At 49.0% G+C, this 17603-nt stretch overlaps 3 protein-coding genes across 3 annotated transcripts; 1 reads left to right on the top strand and 2 right to left on the bottom strand.

Annotated features, from left to right (window-relative positions):
- Window positions 1-362: 362 nt before the first annotated feature.
- Aud_003532 (mitotic regulator LTE1) lies at window positions 363-5561 on the bottom strand (the record flags this gene model as incomplete). Its single annotated transcript, XM_043288482.1, has 3 exons — window positions 363-610; window positions 665-5091; window positions 5173-5561. The coding sequence occupies 3 exons, from the start codon at window positions 5559-5561 to the stop codon at window positions 363-365; spliced, it is 5064 nt and encodes a 1687-aa protein (XP_043144417.1).
- A 2538-nt stretch (window positions 5562-8099) lies between these two features.
- Window positions 8100-10759, bottom strand: Aud_003531 (M13 family metallopeptidase; the record flags this gene model as incomplete). The annotated part of the gene is made up of 6 exons (XM_043288481.1): window positions 8100-8177; window positions 8232-8632; window positions 8692-9790; window positions 9852-10354; window positions 10417-10664; window positions 10728-10759. 6 exons carry the CDS (start codon window positions 10757-10759, stop codon window positions 8100-8102), a joined length of 2361 nt encoding a protein of 786 aa, XP_043144416.1.
- A 5396-nt stretch (window positions 10760-16155) lies between these two features.
- Aud_003530 (guanine nucleotide-binding protein subunit alpha) lies at window positions 16156-17491 on the top strand (the record flags this gene model as incomplete). Its single annotated transcript, XM_043288480.1, has 5 exons — window positions 16156-16285; window positions 16351-16535; window positions 16616-16779; window positions 16833-17091; window positions 17150-17491. 5 exons carry the CDS (start codon window positions 16156-16158, stop codon window positions 17489-17491), a joined length of 1080 nt encoding a protein of 359 aa, XP_043144415.1.
- Between the last annotated feature and the right edge of the window lie 112 nt (window positions 17492-17603).

Raw genomic sequence — 17603 nt, 5'->3', positions numbered from 1 at the left:
CGCTTCTCCCATTATTCCCATGACAGGACGCCCGCCGCACGTTCAACATGTCATCGATGAAGTTACTGCTTATTACCTTCAACCGCTAAAATACCTTCAACAATCATTGCTCCATCCAGTCTCCCATCCTCCAAGCGCTAAATAAATGCAGGTATATAATGTACATCAATTGACGTGATAATTGCTTACGCATGATCAGCCGAATAACAAAACATGAACAAGATATCCCTGCAGGGTATATGTGTATACCATGGCAAATGCAAAAGCACAAAAACACAAGACTCCTCCAAGGTAGATGCAAATAATAGGTAAATCTCCCAGAGACCAAAACAGGAAGAGAAAACGACTGGGGTATCAAAAGCTCATTCCAGCATCCTACTGCGTTTTTGAATCTGCTCCTCGGAAAGCGATGCGATCCAGAGACAACGCTCGATGATGCCCGGCACAGGCTCGAATTTGTATTTGGTGCTCGCGTCAATCAGTCGAAGAAGGCTCTTGACGATCTTGGCTGCCGTGCGATATCGCTCGAAATTGACCAGCGGTTCTCCGTTGGGGTTTGCTACCTGCGCTGGTTTCTGCGCGTTGTAGGTGAGGTCATGGACGTATAATCCTGGGAAAATTGAGTCAGCATGTCTATGATATCGTCGGCCGAGAGCTCACTGACCGACAAACGGGATACAGCCTTCCTGCAAATTGGCCGTTTCCATTTCCATGCGAAGATCATGGAAATTGCGGATAGGTTGGATGAGTAGTTCCATGTCTTTCAGCAGGCGTGTTTCCGATGGTGGCACCAGAGCCCAAGTCTTCTGCAGTCGCGAACAGTCCGTGGAAGACAAAGCAATGGCAATCTGCAGCATCGTTGCGTAGTTACAGATCCGTCTCGCGTGGGCAGCCGTGTGGATGAATTTGACGATGGTGCTAGCTCGCTCTTCTACCGTACGCACGAGAACGATCTCCGAAACCACCCATCGCACCATGAGATTGAATCGACCCACTACGAGATCTATTCCCCTTCGTTCCTCCTCGGTGAGGAACTGCACCCAGTTCCGAGTCGAGGGTGAGCCGCTACTCCAGTTCATATCGACCAAGTCTTTCCAATCCACCTCACTGAGCGCAGCCATCTCGACCAGGGTCAGCTGCTGAGCAAGGATCTGGGACTCGCATGAGAGAATGAATGGGACATGGTCTGGTTCAAGGTTATTGGACACATTGTAGCGTTGGCGATCCATCTCAGATCGAGAGAGCACATCACTCGAGACCTGGTTAGTGCTCAAAGGGCGAAGATTGTTCCGTTCGGCTTCCTTGTTCCTAGGTGAGGGGTCTGGAGTTAATGGCTCCGCTGGAAACAGAACTGGATCCATAGGCGTGGTGCAGGAGGCCACTGAACGAGGATTCTGTATGGTCATCGGGGGCGAAGGAGGGTGAGCCAAAGGATGAGGTGGGATGCCAAACGAGGAATCCCCAAGACTCTGCGTGTCCAACGAGAGCCGCGGGTCAAAAGATTCCTGTGATCCTATAATATCAACAGAAAGTTCGGACGAAAGTCCTGAAAGGCGTCCCCGTCGGTCTTTAGAACCTTTGAATAAAGGCACAGGAATGGTGGATCCTCGCGGGATACATTCAAGGCTGTCGGTTTTTTGGACGATATCGATAGATGGATGAGAGGACTCAACTTCTGTTGTATACTGAGTCGATACCCTGCTCAGCCTAGGCCGAAGCAAAGTAGGATTTTGCGATCCTGGGGACGGGTCGGGTTTCTTCATCGACTCATCACTCAGGCCTCGCTCGAGAAGCGGTATTGAGCTATACGACTCCCCCGACTCCGATCCCGCAAGCGAGTCGGAGTACGGTCTGGAGGGGGAAAGGCGCCGTCGAGCTTGCGGATGGAGCAAATCGGTCCCGAGCAAAGTTTGGCACCGTCTGCGAGCAACTTCTGATGCTGTAGGGTCATACGACCCGAGGGCCTGACCGTGTTGAAGATGGCCTGGCTCTCTGCACATGCCATCATGATCCTGATCGCCGTGCGAGAACCCTGTCGCTTCACCGCCGGTAGGAGACCCGGGCCACTTTCCCTCCAATTTCAACAACGCGGACTCGATCCCTCCGTCATCGTCATCCGGGATCTGCGCAAATTGCGCAATAGCAGCTTCAAATGAGCGTCTCAACATCTGAGACGAGTGAGTCTGAATCAACTCATATCGCGGGTTAGGAGGGATCAGGCTCGTTTGGGGCCTGCAAACTTCATCATCTTGTCGACTAATCAGGCTATCAGGGAAAGAGCTGCGATAGGTCGATCCAGAAGCAAATGATCCGGAACCCGGGTGCGACCGCAGGCCACGCACAGTCTGCATCTGCCGCAAATCTCCACCAGGGCGCCGACGAAGCGTTGGTCCAACGTGCGTTCCAACTGTGAGTTTAGAAGGGGTCGAATCAGCAGCTGGCGGTAGCGATGGCCCTGGGGCCATGGACGAAAGCTGTCTCGATATTCCGCTTTGAAAAGAAGCGTATTTTCGGAGACGAAGAGAAGGAGATGTTCTCTTCCAAGAGACCGAGAAACGCTCCGTGGAGAATGATCGGCGTGGGTCAGAGATCCCGGATGAGCGAAGGAACCTCGAGATCCCATGAGGTGGCCCAGAGTCCGCTTCCTCATAGTAGATGGGCAGAGAATATTGATCTTCTGCCATAGTCGACCTATGAGACGGAGGGCGCAGAGAGGCTGCTTTGACAGTTGTGGGTGTGTACGCAGCGTTCAGAAAGCCAGGAGATTGCTCAAGCCCCGTCGAATGCTCCAGCACAGCTCCAGACATGACAGGATCTCCCACCCCGGTGTCATCCACAATGACGATAGATTGACTGCCCATGGTGATTTGACTTTTGGCCTTTGAGCGGTCGAAGCCGGGAGCCGAGTGGTCTGTCTTCTTGCCTCCCAGTTCCATCACTTGCTCGGTTACTTCTAGTCTGGCGGCCTTAGCCGTCTGGGGAGAATCTACCTCGCCAACCGCACGACGATATTCTTCCAACGCCTCGTCACACAGAATATCAATTCGAATCGGCCTCTTTGATGTCGCCGCTGACTTTCTGTCTCTGTACAGATCGGATCCAAAGGCTACATTATTGGGTAAGGCTGATGTTTTCCCCCGCATTGAAGGGCTCCATTGGCCGTTCGCGGCACGCGACGAGACGCTTTGTCCTCCGTGCCTGCTATGTAGAGCTCGGCGAATAGACCCGATAATCGTCTTCATCCCTGAACTCGAGCCAGGAGGCTTTGGAGCCTCATTCATTGTATTGCGACGGTCCTGCGCGCCAGCGCTCGCGGACAAGGGCAAAGGGGGAGAAGGTGGTGCCATCATGGTCATGTACGACTCGGCTGGAGGGTACAGCTCGCCACGAATCAGGCTTCCTAGGTTCAATATCTCTTGAGAAGCGAACGCCTGCTGTTCAAGCTTCAACAAGGACAAAGGCGCCCTGTCATCCCGAACGGAGTCAGAAAAGCTACCACTGCGCTTGTGCGCATGGCCATGGAACGGGAGGCGCTTCGCTATAATTGGGGACACGTTTGGCGACTCGGGTGGGGAACATAGAAGCTTAGACGGGATTATAGGCACTGGATGAGGCGCCTTGCATGCGGCAACAGGTACGGAGAGGCGCTTAGGAGATTTCGGTGGCAAGGAACAAGATGTGGCCTGAACACTATGATCGCTTCTTGTAGATGCCGGCATGCTCTTTGCCGTAGCCGTGGAATTGTTCCGATCGTGCTGGATCTGCTGAAGAGCAGGGAAACTCTGCTGGGCACCAATTTGGTGTTCGTGGTTGACTTCAGGCGTTGTAGAATCGTCCTCAGCATTGCCTTCGCCCTTGGGGGCCGTTTCGAAGTCGAGGCCACCCGGGACAATGATTGTCCCTGGAGCTACATGATCTGTCGGCAAGTCCCAGTAGGCGGCACACTTGCCATGCCAGCAGCGCTTAAGATCGATCAATATTTTCAAGTCACTCATCCCACCCCCTTCTCGGGCCTTGACGTTGTCGTACATGGTATTGATTGTGTCGCAAAATCGAGCGCGAAGGTCATAATCAGGGACAAAGTCATCGGCGAAATAATTGAGAATCCAATGCCGGAGCGCGGCAAAGGTGCGAATGCGGATAATCCGGCCATCGTCCTGAAGTCGGTTGATGGCCCACTGCAGCCGAGCGAGCAGAAGCGAGAGAAGGTTACTGGGGGAGAGGTAGGAGCGAAAGGTGAGGAAAAAGTCAGACACGAGCTCATAATCCATGAAGGACTCGGACGATATCTGTGCTACAAGACGTGCTGGAGTGGCCGCGCCGATGTCCTTGGTCCCTGAGATATAGCGGACTACAGAACTGTCATGCATTTTTGAACATAGACGATCGTATATGGGGGGCTCAATGGGCTCTTTCATTTCGTAGAAGACCGGATTCACCGTCGTAGTTGAGGCTCGAGGCATCTCCATAGCTGGCTGGCCGGAGAACAGAGAGGCAGCAAAGGACGGCCTTTCTGGCTGAAATGAGTCCCCGATGTAGACATTGGGACCAGGACTGGGACTAGTGCTGCAATTTTCTCTCAAGAACCCCGAAACGCGAAAATTGTCGGACAAGGATGCTCGTGAATATACAGAGCTGTGCAAAGCGGCGCTCCCCTCGGTATTGAATTGTGGCGTTCCCAATCGGTAGTGGGGGATTGGGATATCCAGTGTCGGGCGCCGAGAGTCGTCTGCAGATCTGGGTCGATCGTCGGGTCTGTCAATGAAGATCCGAAACTCCCCGTATCGCTTTCCACCCGACACGGATTGCTGCTCTGATATGGAGGAGACGGAATGCGCTCGCTGGCGATGCTGGTGCTGACGGTTGTACTCAGAGGCTGCCTCGTCCGTGACCACAGAATCGCCGTCCTCACCACCTTCCTCCAGTATGGATTCGGGGCGCAGTTCAGAGAGCTGCGAGTTGGACCATCGTGACGGGTCGTTTCCATCATGACTGCGCGACTGCACATGCAAGTGGTCGGTCTTGGACCGAGCCGGTGGAGGGGGAAAGGACGTAGGATGCGGTTCCTTGTGCAATGGATTCTGAATCGGCCTGAACGAATGGAGCGGTCCATTAGTCATTTTGTGGTCTCTTCCAAGCCTCGTGAAACCTGAGCGCCTGCTCCAACCATACCTGAGAAAGATCTTGCCATTCTGCCCGACATTTCCAACTGTGAAGTGATTCGGTTCCCTTGCACCTGCAAGCGCATCACGCGGAGCCTGTGGGATGTCGAAGCGCTGAACAGGCCGCTTCTTCAGTATTTCATGGCTGTCCTTGGCACGTAGGATCGAGGATGCAACCCTTCCCCGGACCGCCCTCACGCCAACATTTGATTTTGCGATGTTCCTTCCCTGTGCCACAGTGTGAGCGCGTCGTAAATTGGAGGCTGGCGTGGCAAACCGGGTCTCAATATCGATTGGTTCATTCGCGAGATATTCACGTTCGCGTACGGGCGGGGAAAGGTCCTTGGGTCGATCCGACTGGAGAGGGATATTGTCAGGTGCCAATACCACCGACTCCATGGCGACTAATGTAGGGAGAAACCACGGGAGATCGGGTAACGTCTAAGTAAGACGAAGAGATGATATGTATAGTGGACTAGTCGTCCCCCTGCTTCACAAAGTTCGCGTCGACTACACCGAGGGAAGACGAATGGACAGCCCAAGCTGGGGTTGAAATCCGTGCTTGCGACACGACATGACCAAACCTGGTGAGGCTATAGTGCGCTGGTGATATTGTGCTTATTGTGGTGACTGCAGGCTGCGAAGAAGAGATGGCGAATGACAGGGTAGATTTGATTCCAAGACCGAGACGGTGTGACGAACTGGCTCGGCATCTGGCAGAATCGAATCAATACGAGCAGCGAATAGTAGGAGATTAGACAATATGCGACAGATGATAACGGAGGTGATGTATCGATTCAAGATGATTGCTGCTGAGAAGCCTCGGAGAAAACAGACAGTCCGTACAAAACAGGATCTCAAACAAAACAGAAACAGATGCATTAATTCATAACGTGGTCAAATCATGAAGCAGACGATGAAGTACTCCGTAGCCGATGAATGTCCGAGGAGCCGCGTGATGGAGAGGAATAAAAAGAGCAAGAGTGAGAAGCAATGGAAATTAGAAACAAGTAAGACGCGCATCACAGTCTCACTAGTTCGTTGATTCCAGCCCTGATCGGGGGGGCGCTGCGTGGGACCGTTCCAGTCCAGCGGAACCTCTGTGGCTGTCTGGCTGTCTGGCTGTCTAACTGTCTAAGGGAAATCAGGATCCATCCGAGGATCATATGAAGGATTTCATCTCTTCCTTTCCGTTTTTGCATTGGTTATTGGATCATGTAGCTGAGGGACTTTTAAAGGGAATTTCTCTTCAGACTGTTGAACCATAGAAACAACCTGAATTCTACTGTTCTATGGTTCTACCGAGCGGTACAAAGTCAATGGCATCCGGGGCATGGGGTGGCCTCTATGTATCCATGGTTTTAGGAAGCGGTACCTATCTACCTACTCTGTAGAATATTATGGTTTTGTCTCCACCAAACTCTAACAGCTCGAATTCGGAATTATACAGCAAAGTACAAGTGGTGTCGAATATCTTGCATGGTTGATAAGTCTACGACTATAGGGAGTATTGGCCTGCGACTAGGAGAGCTTCCATAACTACTATTGTTAGGAGAGACCCCGTGACTTCATATCCAACCGCCGATCGATGTTTCATGGAGGCTGGACCAGCAGATCAAAACCAAGAGCGACAAGTGCACACAGTAGTCTATCTAGAGCCAGCCAGTATGAGGCAGGAAAGTCGGAAACTAACTACTACTAGTAGGATACCTGTGTACAGTATTGACTTGGATACCTAACGCACTTACAGGGCCGTTGGAGCTACAAAAAAGTGGGACGGATTAATTTTAGGCCATCAAATGATCGCCTACCTGTGACGTCCGTCCATAAATACTCCGTGCTAGTTACAAGTTCAGAACCTAGAAAAGGGGGTGGAAAGAAGACGAAATGTCATGATAAAGAGAAAAGGAGGCAGCAAGGGAAAGGGAGAAAAGGAGAAGGGGTAAAATGAAACAAAAAGGATACTCCGTCCCGCCCCTACGATCAGCTCTCTGGTATCTAGCTTGCCAATCTCTCTGCCAATACGAGTCCTGTAGCTACCAGGTACCTAGGATAGGTAGCTGAGTGTACTTCGTACAGACCAAGACAGGTGAGGGATAAAGTTGCCCCAGGTTTGACCGATGTATTCCGTCGGCGACAGAACTTTGGTCCTGCTACCTATCCACAAGGCGGTTGATCATCTGACACATAACGGTTTTCGAACCTAATTGCTGGGTAGATGAAGAGCCATTCAGAACTGCAGACATGCCACCCTACTTAGCTATCATATTGCACCTGACACCCAATGCATGGATACATAAATTCAGCAACTCACAGTAAATACACACAAGAGCGATCGAGGAACGATCAATCAGCCCGCCTTAACCGCGAGATTCTCACAAAATAAATATCCTCTTGTGATGAAGCGACGGTCGCTGATTGGGGATACGTTTCCTAACTGCAGTGTAGATAACCCAGCGGATCCACATATTTGTAGCGAAACGTTAAAAAGAAGGGTTGAGCGGAAGGATGGTTGGGTTGACTTGTAGACTGACTAGTAATAAAAGTATCGATTGATCTTTTCAGATTGGCGTACCTGTAGGTCTGCCTGATGGTGTGGTCCATTTCTCACGCTGCCTTCTTGTTTATAGACTCGATGTATTCATCTATAATTCGTTTACATTGGCATTGGTGTACACTTATCTACGGAGTACGTGATTGAAATTCCATACCTCAAGGTTTGTCGTGCCAATCATACGTGTGTTTGGCATAAAGCAGATTGTTCGAGGGGAGAGACATGGAAGGAAGCATGGTTGAGCACTATCCAAGCAGTCGTAGACTTTAGCGAAGACTACAGCCGGTACAGTCGGTATATCATTCAATAAGATTACAGGCGCCCAGTGGTACAGAATCACGGCATACGTTGCAGAGTTAATGAGCAGAAAAAAACCACTTTAGCTACCAGAGCTTGCACACGGGTTTCTTGGTGGGGCAACTGAATGCCTCATTGAACTCTCGAGAATTGGCCATCGTGCCCTGTTATCATCGTCAACACTATCCTATATCAAAAGAGGCAGAAGTTCAGCTCACCATGATCCTTGCAAACTTAGGAGCGTGGGGGTCAGTATAGATAGCCTGAATGGCGGCTTCCTTGGTCGTCTTAGCACACCACCAGTTCCCATAGGCGACGAAAAAGAGCTGCTCCTTGCTAAAGTGGGAAAGGCCGGGGAGGTGAGGATCCGGCGAGGCTTCGTCTCTCTTCTTCCATGCCTGGAATGCGGCTCCGAGGCCTCCAGCGTCTGCAATGTTCTCGCCTAGAGTAAGGCGCCCGTTCACATGGAGAGGCTCCCCATTCTCTCCTGGAACGGTGAAATTTGAGTATTGGTCGACGAAGCACTGCGCGCGTTCTTCGAAACCTTGGACTGTCTTCTCGTCCCACCAGTCGGTGTAGTTCCCAGTCTGGTCATAGTGCCGACCAGTCGAATCGAAAGCTAACGCGGTCCATAAGAAGCTTTTCAGGATGATAGTTCTGATGCAGGGCTTCACTCACCGTGGGAGAGCTCGTGCCCACTCACAGCGCCAAATGCTCCGAAGGCCAGATACAAGGGTGCAGATGGTCCGTAGAACACTGGCGGCTGCATAATACCCGCGGGGAACACGATCTCCTGCAAGGGAGGGTTGTAATAGGCATTCACAGTTGGAGCACTCATTTCCCATTCGTTTCGGTCCGTGGGCTTGCCCAACTTCGACCAGGCTCGGTGAAGATCAAATTTCGCAATAGCCATTTCGTTCTCAAAGAAGGTCTCATTGGATATATGAAGCTCGTGATAATACCTCTCAATGTCCGCTGGGTCCATCACATTTGGACTCTTGGTAGGGTATCCGATCTTTTGGACAATGTTGTCCACTTTTTCAATACTGAGTTTCCGTACCTCGGGCGACATCCAACTGGTTTGGTGTAGGATGTTCACAAACCGTTGCTTAATATCCAAAATAATTTGATCACCCAGTTCCTTAGAGGCCTTGGAAAAGGCATCGAGAACATAGAATCGACTGAGACTCCAGCTGAGTCCTCGATCTAACGACCTGATACAGATTCTCCACCGCTCGGTTGTAGCTTTGGGGTCTTTGCCGGCTAGCTTGTTGGAAAACTCGCGCAGGGGCATGATTTTGGCGTCTTCAATCTGGTCCACATACGCCTGGATGATCTTCCATTTGAAGAACAGATGAATAGTCTTCCTAGGGGTTTCTCTCAGAATAGTCGACAGCGACTCCATATACGACGGCGAAGAAACAATCAGGCGATCGGTCTTGAAATCGGCAGGGGAAAGCGCGGAAACCATAGAGAACAAAGAAATCTGTGGCAGCATAGATTCGATCTGGTCAAAATTGCGTGGGTTATAGTACTTCTCCACATCTTTCAAGGTCTGCGTATCTGGTGTTGCATTTGCTAGCTTCGATTCAAACAGCACAATATCATCGACGTGGACTTGCTTGTCTTGTTTGACAAAGTTCCCAAGGACTTCTTTCAACACTTCGGTGTATTCGGACACAGTTTGGGAGCTGTTGTAGTACTCCCTGACCGGAAGACCAATCTCGTCTGGTGGGCTTACAGAGATAACAATTTTGTCCGGATCACGATCGTCGGGCTTCGTCTGTTAGAACAAAGGAGAACAAAAAGATGTGGACTGCAAAGGGTGGAGTACTTACACCAGGGTCCAATTCTACCAAAGCCGTAACGCCAAAATTCATCAGGAATAATACTGCGTCAGTGATATTTACATCCGAACCAGCCGCAGCAGACTCTGCAGAATAAATATCTTCGAATTGAGCCAGCATAGCATCTAGTGGCTCGCTACCACGCTTGCTGATGGTGGCTTCGTCCAAGCAAGCATCATAAGCGGATTTCAATTTTCTAAAGTTCTCTTCATCAGCAGCTTCGGGGGCACTTGTGGATTGCAAAATGTGTCGAAGACGCATCTGAGCAGCTTCGGCCATGAGAGTCCCAGTAAACATGGAGCCCTGATCAGGTCGCAGATCATGACGTTCTCTCCAGCCGCCACAAACATATTGCTCGAAGTCCTCGCAAGGATCGATCTCGGCATAGTTTGGATCTAGACTGTACAGAATTTCGGAGGCAGCATGTACACATTCTGGCGATTCGCAGAGTGCGGGAGACACAGGGCGGGGAGGAACGCTGTCGGACGGTTCGTCTGCATGATGGTGTGGTTAGAACGGGATAATGAGGACCTGCATTGACTTGCTATCGACGCACTGGGAATTATAGACCAAAAGTAGTAGGCGACAGAGATGAATATCATTACAGAGAATACAGCAAATCGGATCAGTGAGAAACATGACCCCCTTCGTCGATACCACGGTGTGTTGAACGACCTCGAATCACACTCAATGGTATTGCGATTACCATCTCGGGCATGGTCATCGGCGTACAGGAACCGGCGCTTCTCCAGCTCGGGGGTCGATAGCTCTCGTAGTATAAAGGTATCGTCAGGGTCCTCATAACTACATTATAGAGATAGTCAGTGAATGCGTGACGGTGACAGAGGCCACTGTCCTGCAACTAACCTGTAACTATAAGGGGGAGCGCTGGAAGTCATTTTCTCCCTGTAGCTCACGGCGGGCTGATTCAAAGTTCGCTCATATATCTATATGTGATTATTATGCGTGTGATCGACAATACAACGTATACAACAGCTTGTGTGCTTGAGTTCTGAGGTCTATCGTTCACAAGACAGGAGGCTCTCCTTAATTGTCTTTCGTTTCATATTATTATGATGGCGTCACATGGATCAATGATGAGTAAGCCGCTAGCTTGAGCTGTTCTTGCGGTCAAAGTCGGAAATCTTCAAAAGGCATGTTATTAGATGTTCAATGAGCTTGAGATGTGTGGGACGAGCCTTTATATTGTAGCATGTCGGTCATAGGTTGCGTGATACAACCCGTTAAACGGCAAGCTTCAATTTAGACAAGTTTAGCAGAGATCGTAAGAAACCAGGCTGTAATGTCTGAGATAACACTTAATAGATATCTGGGACCTGACCGTTCATATGGAGAACTGTAATTCCGTTCTGATGATGATCATTGTTGGGGTAGTTGCATATTACCCTCCCAATCCAATAGATAGAGTAGATATCTACCTTTGTATCTACCTTAGTTGTCAACTTGTCAACTGTGTAACTGTCAACGGGCACAGCCCCACTACTCGTCAAGTTTGCCAAACTTTATGTTGATTTGGCTCAATTAAAAAGTCCCGAAACAAATAAACAATTGGAAAAAAGAACGGAAGCTGCCAAAGGCCCGAATTATCTCTGTCTTTCTGAATAATCTAATCTAGGCCTTCCATCGTTCCAAGAAGTCAGAAACAATGAAGATTGGCCCAGAGTGGGAAGTCCACAAATGGATGGTTATCTCGCTCCGTGCTGGCTTTCCCTTCATCCAATTATTTCAGCTATATTCTCTTTGTATATGGCATGATCTGTCTTCAGTTCTCTACAGCGTACGGGATATCTACGGGTTTTCTAGTCCTCAGCAAAGCCGGCTCAGATAGGTATTTCCCAGTTTGCAGGAGGCCAAAGCAGAAGCTTCCCAAATCAGACGCTCCCCAACGTTCCCCAAGTCTTATGATGATCATCAGCCAAGTGGATTAGGGTTATCCGTGCCTAATGTTCGCATTGAGCATTCATGTATTTCTAACTGCTTCGATTTTCGGAAATACGGATGTATGATGGTGTGTGTTTGATCATGAAGAAGCAGAGACGGCAATATCTCGCTCAAACATCGGCACTTGCTCTCAAGCAACGCAGAACAGGAGGTTTCCGGCTGACAGAATTTAAAATTATGGAGGTTTTGAGGGGAAGTGTTGCACGGTCTCGAAAGCAACGGCAGCGAGGCGATCACATCAAAGTTGTAAAACAGAACCTCGGTATGGCGGACTATATGGTATATACACTGGTCTTAACCCCGTACGTTAGAATCTTCAAGTGTGCTGCCGTGACATATCTACGACAATGGAAATAGTACCAGATGTCGGTGAGGACGAGAAGGCCGTGTTTACCTATCGGCTGACAGTATCATAACCATACACATGTTCTGGTAGATAGCAAGAGCCAGTGCGTTTGAGTCCCAGGATTTGATGAAGCTCTGAAAAGAACTTCCAATCAAACATGTCCTTGGTCAGGAAATCCTTATCCACCGTGTCAATGTCTTCCTACTTCGTGGATTTTCGGCCGTTGGATGCGTCACCAACGGGGCAAACCCTTGGCACTCTGGCAGAGCTCAGTTCTGAAGTCGGAGCTTTCCTTCCTTGTACTATTTCACTAAAATATTCTTTAACAGCTTTGATGAAGAGTCCGAACGTGGTTGGCCAGTTGTCAGCCTGTGACAATGAGCTTAGAGTGCCTGGCAACAGACGCAAATCGAAACTGAAAGTCACTGTGCTGTCATATCGAACATGACCGAAGTTGAGGCGATAAAAAATATGCTCAGATGCTGCTTCTAAGTAAGTGGGTTTCTCTTCCCAGTCATGCCATAGACTAGCTCATGATGGTCTGGCTATGTATTTGGTAGTCGGCAGTTGTTACTGCAAGGGCAAGGCCAAGAAATCATCATGCTTTGGGCTTCGGAAGGGCTATTTGAAGTTCGTCTCCTTGCATGCAACCTGCCCATTCTGTTCCATATGGCATGGGCTATGCAGCCTAGACTCGAGATTTAAGCCAAGTTACTGGCAGGGCTCGTATGTTGTGTTAAATAATACGTATGACTCGTAGTTAAGTGCTGGGAAATAACCTGATTCACCTCATTTCTAAAGAGCACCAGATCCAGAGAATGTCACTGCTGGATCATGAATAATGGAATGTGGAGTTGCTGACAATAGTGGCTTGTCAGATAGTGATTCTCTTATCCGGAATACCAAGGGTCAGGTCATTGTGGATTGAACTAGCTAAGGCGCCACGGCCAACACGTGGTTTGATGGATGCTTGAGTGTCAAGGTTGTGGACCGTGAAAACCGAGGAGCTTGTTGGCAGTGAATTATATCCATATCGAAATGATCCGTGATAAAGAGAGGACTACTTATGGAGTACTACGGAGTACTCCGTAGTGCCTACTGAATCATGGGATGTTGTCTCTAGAACCAGTCGTGTGCTCATATCTTTAGACGCTAAGATTCGACAACAATTCAACCAGATACGGCAAGTATCGGCCTAAGCCAGGTACTAGAACTCAATGATCCCACTCCGATTTTCATGAACCTGGTTTAGGTTTGGGCCTCGGACAGCAAACCGAAAACGCACAGGATTTACATTGAATAATGATGATTATTAGGATACAGGTCATACTGCGTTGACGCCGTACAGCAATTCATTTATGGTCTACGGAGTATCTACTGAGGAGGTATGGTTGGCTATGATACTTTCAAGCTGCAAGAATCTGGCTCAACGTACCGAATATGATCTGTCCGAATATGCAACTTCTGTCTGTTACTCCGTCTGTTCATATGTATATACTACCTTTTAAGGTAGATAGATACCTGTCACAAAATGTGGCGCAGCTTGCATTATCTGCTTGAAGTGTCCTCTGTAGGTACCCTCAAGTTCGTATCGAGCTAGGAACCCCTGCCTAGGTAATCTCAAACAGAGTACTGTTCAAGAAGATCATGAAACCAAAGGCCAGATACTGAGAGTCATAAAATTTGATTATTTCAGCGAAAATCGTTCCTTTTAGAGTGGGCTCGAGTCATTGTGAAGGATTAGTAGCATGTTCAGAGAGCTAGGTACCACACTTGGTGATACCATTCGCTATTAGATACACACCATCCAGAATCTGTACAATGCGCCGAAACGAAATAATATTGACTCCCTGAATAAATACCGGAGTACCAGAAGGAGACTTTCGCTAAGCAAAATAGCAATAATATTCCGTGATAGTGGATGTACCAAGAGTAGCCCTCTGTCGATCCTTGCATTCCAATCCCGCGAAAATGCGATTCATGCCTGCCTCGTGGCGTCGTTTGGTTGCGGTTGCTCGCCAAGAAAGGGAATTGGGGGGCTGCTTTCGGTGGAACTAGAAGATTTAGGAAAAAGCACAGGGAATGAAGGGGACTAATCATGGGCTCGGGTTGGGCCATGATGGACTAGGACGACAGATAGATACTAGTCTGTCAGGAGCAGCGACACATGGCTTGGTGGCTGGTGCATTGTCAAATAGGTGGACAGGGACATCGCCAGCAGCATTGTTTCACGACATAATTGATTGATGTCTCATGGATGATGCAACAGGAATATGCTGCCTGTATGCATCTAGTCTCTAGGTGCAGCAAAAGAGACATGGAAGTGTTCCTGGCGTCTTCGAACGAAGAATGAAGAGTCATTAATGGTCCATCATAGTGGGTACAACTGGACCTTCTGGACCACTTGGAATTCCGTTATTTTGTTCCCTCAACCCGTACCTTTTTTACATGAAAATAGTTGTCAGGAAGTCCAATAGTATCTCAGAGGAAAAGAACCTCTGAGGCAGAGAGTAATATTTAGACAGAACAACAATACATACCAAGGAGCGCCTTTTTGGATGTTTCCCTTAATGGAGCCTACTTAGGTACCTACTCAGCATCTGGTAGACACTGCCGAGTACAGAGTCCTTAAGAACCAGGGGCAACTCTCGATGACTGCTCTGAAACATAAACATAATCAAATTATACCAATGACATCGATTTCATTTAGTTTCAACTCAATAGCTGAGAGAAATGGTGCCAAATTAGCCTTTCTCCGGTCGGGTCGCAAGCCTAGAACTGCTTGAATAATAATCATCGTGCGCATCTCACTTGACACTTCTACTACTCCTACTCCGGAAGGCTTCCACTTCTACCTCCACCGCCGCTACTACTCAAAGCCAAGGTAATCCAACCTGCAGTCCCATCCCGGCTAACTCCTCCCCCGCTTGGTCTCTGACCCGTTCCATTGTCTGCTTCTCTTGTGGGACGACAGATATGTACTATCGCTCCTATCTGTTGGCGACCGGTGTTCATCTCTTTCTTCCCTTCTTTGTCTCCCCTCCACAATAGTCGGTCCGCTGTGTCCGATCTCCTTGCTCTAGAGGACGCCCTCACACCGGTGTATGCTCTGCGGAAGTTGCTGGAAGAGACGTCGAATAGCCCCTGCTGGTTTCTTGAGTAATTGCGAATAACTGCTATTCCTACTCCTGCAAGGTTGGAAAGCATCGCGGCCTGTCGGCATAGGAGTCCCTATTTTTTCGGACTTTTGTCTACGCCATTCGACCTATCCGAGACCCCAGAATCTCCGCCCATCAGAATCCGAGTCGGTTTCGGTTGCAGTTGAACTATCGAAATTGGCTTGTGATATTTCGGAGTTTGTCGCGGCGTAATCTCTGATTTTGTGATTACGACTCCGGATTCGCAAGCTGTAGAGTCGGCTGCGTTGTCATCGAACTTTTCGACAATACCTCACAATCGGAAGCGCGCCCCCATCATACCACCGCAGGGCAGAGAAACAGTCTGCAACCCTTGAGATATCAAAGTGACAGGAACATATCGACTTCGGCGTTTCCTATAACAGGAGTGAAAGTACGTTAACTCATAAGAGCACATTTGAGACGACTTCCCCGGCCAAGGTTATGTACTGACTTGTAACATTATCACCAATAGAACCACAGGCCTTCGAACGTACTTTCGGGTAGGTCGATAGATTTCCGCTCCGGACACTGCCCATAATAAGCGATTTCCTCGAACCTTCCTGCCAATTGCTATACCTCAATTTTATGCTGAGTCATTGATACATGTCTCGATGTCCTTTCGTTTAAGTGGTTGCTTAGTGGAGTGCACGCAGTCTCCTGATTCAGCTTGAGAGAAACTCGCAATCTGCCTTGAAGATCGAATTCGCAAGCGTTGTATCGATGCAGTTCCGCTGACCATATTGCTCCTGACTGCAGTTGCCTTGTCCCCTCTATCCCCGCTTTATCCTCGACTACGAAAACCTCCATCATGGGTTGCATGAGCTCGAAGCAGGCCGAAGCAGCGGATAAAGAAGCTGTTCAGCGGACGGCTCGGATAGACAAATCGCTGAAGAATGACAAGAAAATGATGGACAGGACAATCAAGATTCTCCTACTAGGTATGCCCTTGAAACGATACGGCGCATCCATAAACTCGAATACACATTCTGATGGTTCCTTGCAGGTGCTGGGGAGTCGGGTAAATCAACAATTATCAAACAGATGCGCATTATCCACTCAGGAGGGTTTCCTGAGGATGAGCGTCGACAGACACGTGCGGTTATATACTCTAATCTCGTCATCGCATTCAAGGTTCTGCTGGATATTATGCGCGCAGAGCAGATTGATTTCGAACTCGAGAATACAAAGGTAACTTGAGGGGAACCCTCCATATTTCCCGTTCCAGCTTTGCTCCGATTATGATATTAATCGTTAGTTTTACTTTTCAGCAATTGGCAGACTTCATAGACAATCTAGAGCCCGATGTAGGGTCGGACGAAGCATTCTCAGATTACAAGGTCCGCGATGCGATGAGGGAGATGTGGGTTGACGCAGGGGTGCAAAAAGCTGTGTCTCGAGGTCACGAGTTTGCTCTACATGACAATTTGCAATAGTAGGTCTCGTCAACGGTATCTTGCTCTCCAGCGATTACTTACTCTCTTCTAGCTTTTTCGAGTCCCTCGACCGGCTATTCAAGCCCGGTTGGCTACCAGACAATCAGGACATGCTGCAGGCCCGTTTAAGGACAACTGGTATCACGGAGACTCTCTTCGAGCTGGGGCAAATGAATTTCCGAATGATGGACGTTGGTGGGCAACGGTCTGAGCGCAAAAAATGGATACATTGTTTTGAGGGCGTGCAGTGCCTTCTTTTCATGGTTGCGCTATCTGGCTACGACCAGTGCTTAGTGGAGGATCAAAACGCCGTAAGTCGAATTCAGAACCAGTGCTTCTGAAGAAACATCTTATCTAACGCCAACGCAGAACCAAATGCACGAAGCAATGATGCTCTTCGAATCGTTGGTGAACGGAGAATGGTTCAAGCGCAAGCCCATCATTCTATTCCTGAACAAGATCGACCTTTTCAGGGGAAAACTCGAATTCTCACCGGTATCAAAGCACTTTCCGGATTATAATGGTTCGAACTCGGATTTCGACGCCGCAGCGCGGTACTTCGCCGATAGATTCCGCGGTATCAACCGAATACCGGACCGTGAGATCTACATTCACTATACCAATGCTACAGACACAACGCTTCTGAAAGCGACTATGGAATCTGTACAGGACATGATCATCCAGAAAAATCTCCACACGCTCATCTTATGAGTATATTCGGACCGAGACGATCGTTTTTGTCGAGGCTTACCGCCGACCTGAGACGCTGAATTTTCACTGCTTTTCAAGGCTTCTTTCACATTGCATATGAGAGCGTTCACAC

This window comes from Aspergillus udagawae (assembly GCF_001078395.1).
Source record: "Aspergillus udagawae IFM 46973 DNA, scaffold_2, whole genome shotgun sequence".
NCBI classification, from domain to species: domain Eukaryota; kingdom Fungi; phylum Ascomycota; class Eurotiomycetes; order Eurotiales; family Aspergillaceae; genus Aspergillus; species Aspergillus udagawae.
Note: the sequence above shows the minus strand (reverse complement) of the source record. Positions and strands in the feature narration are given on the sequence as shown.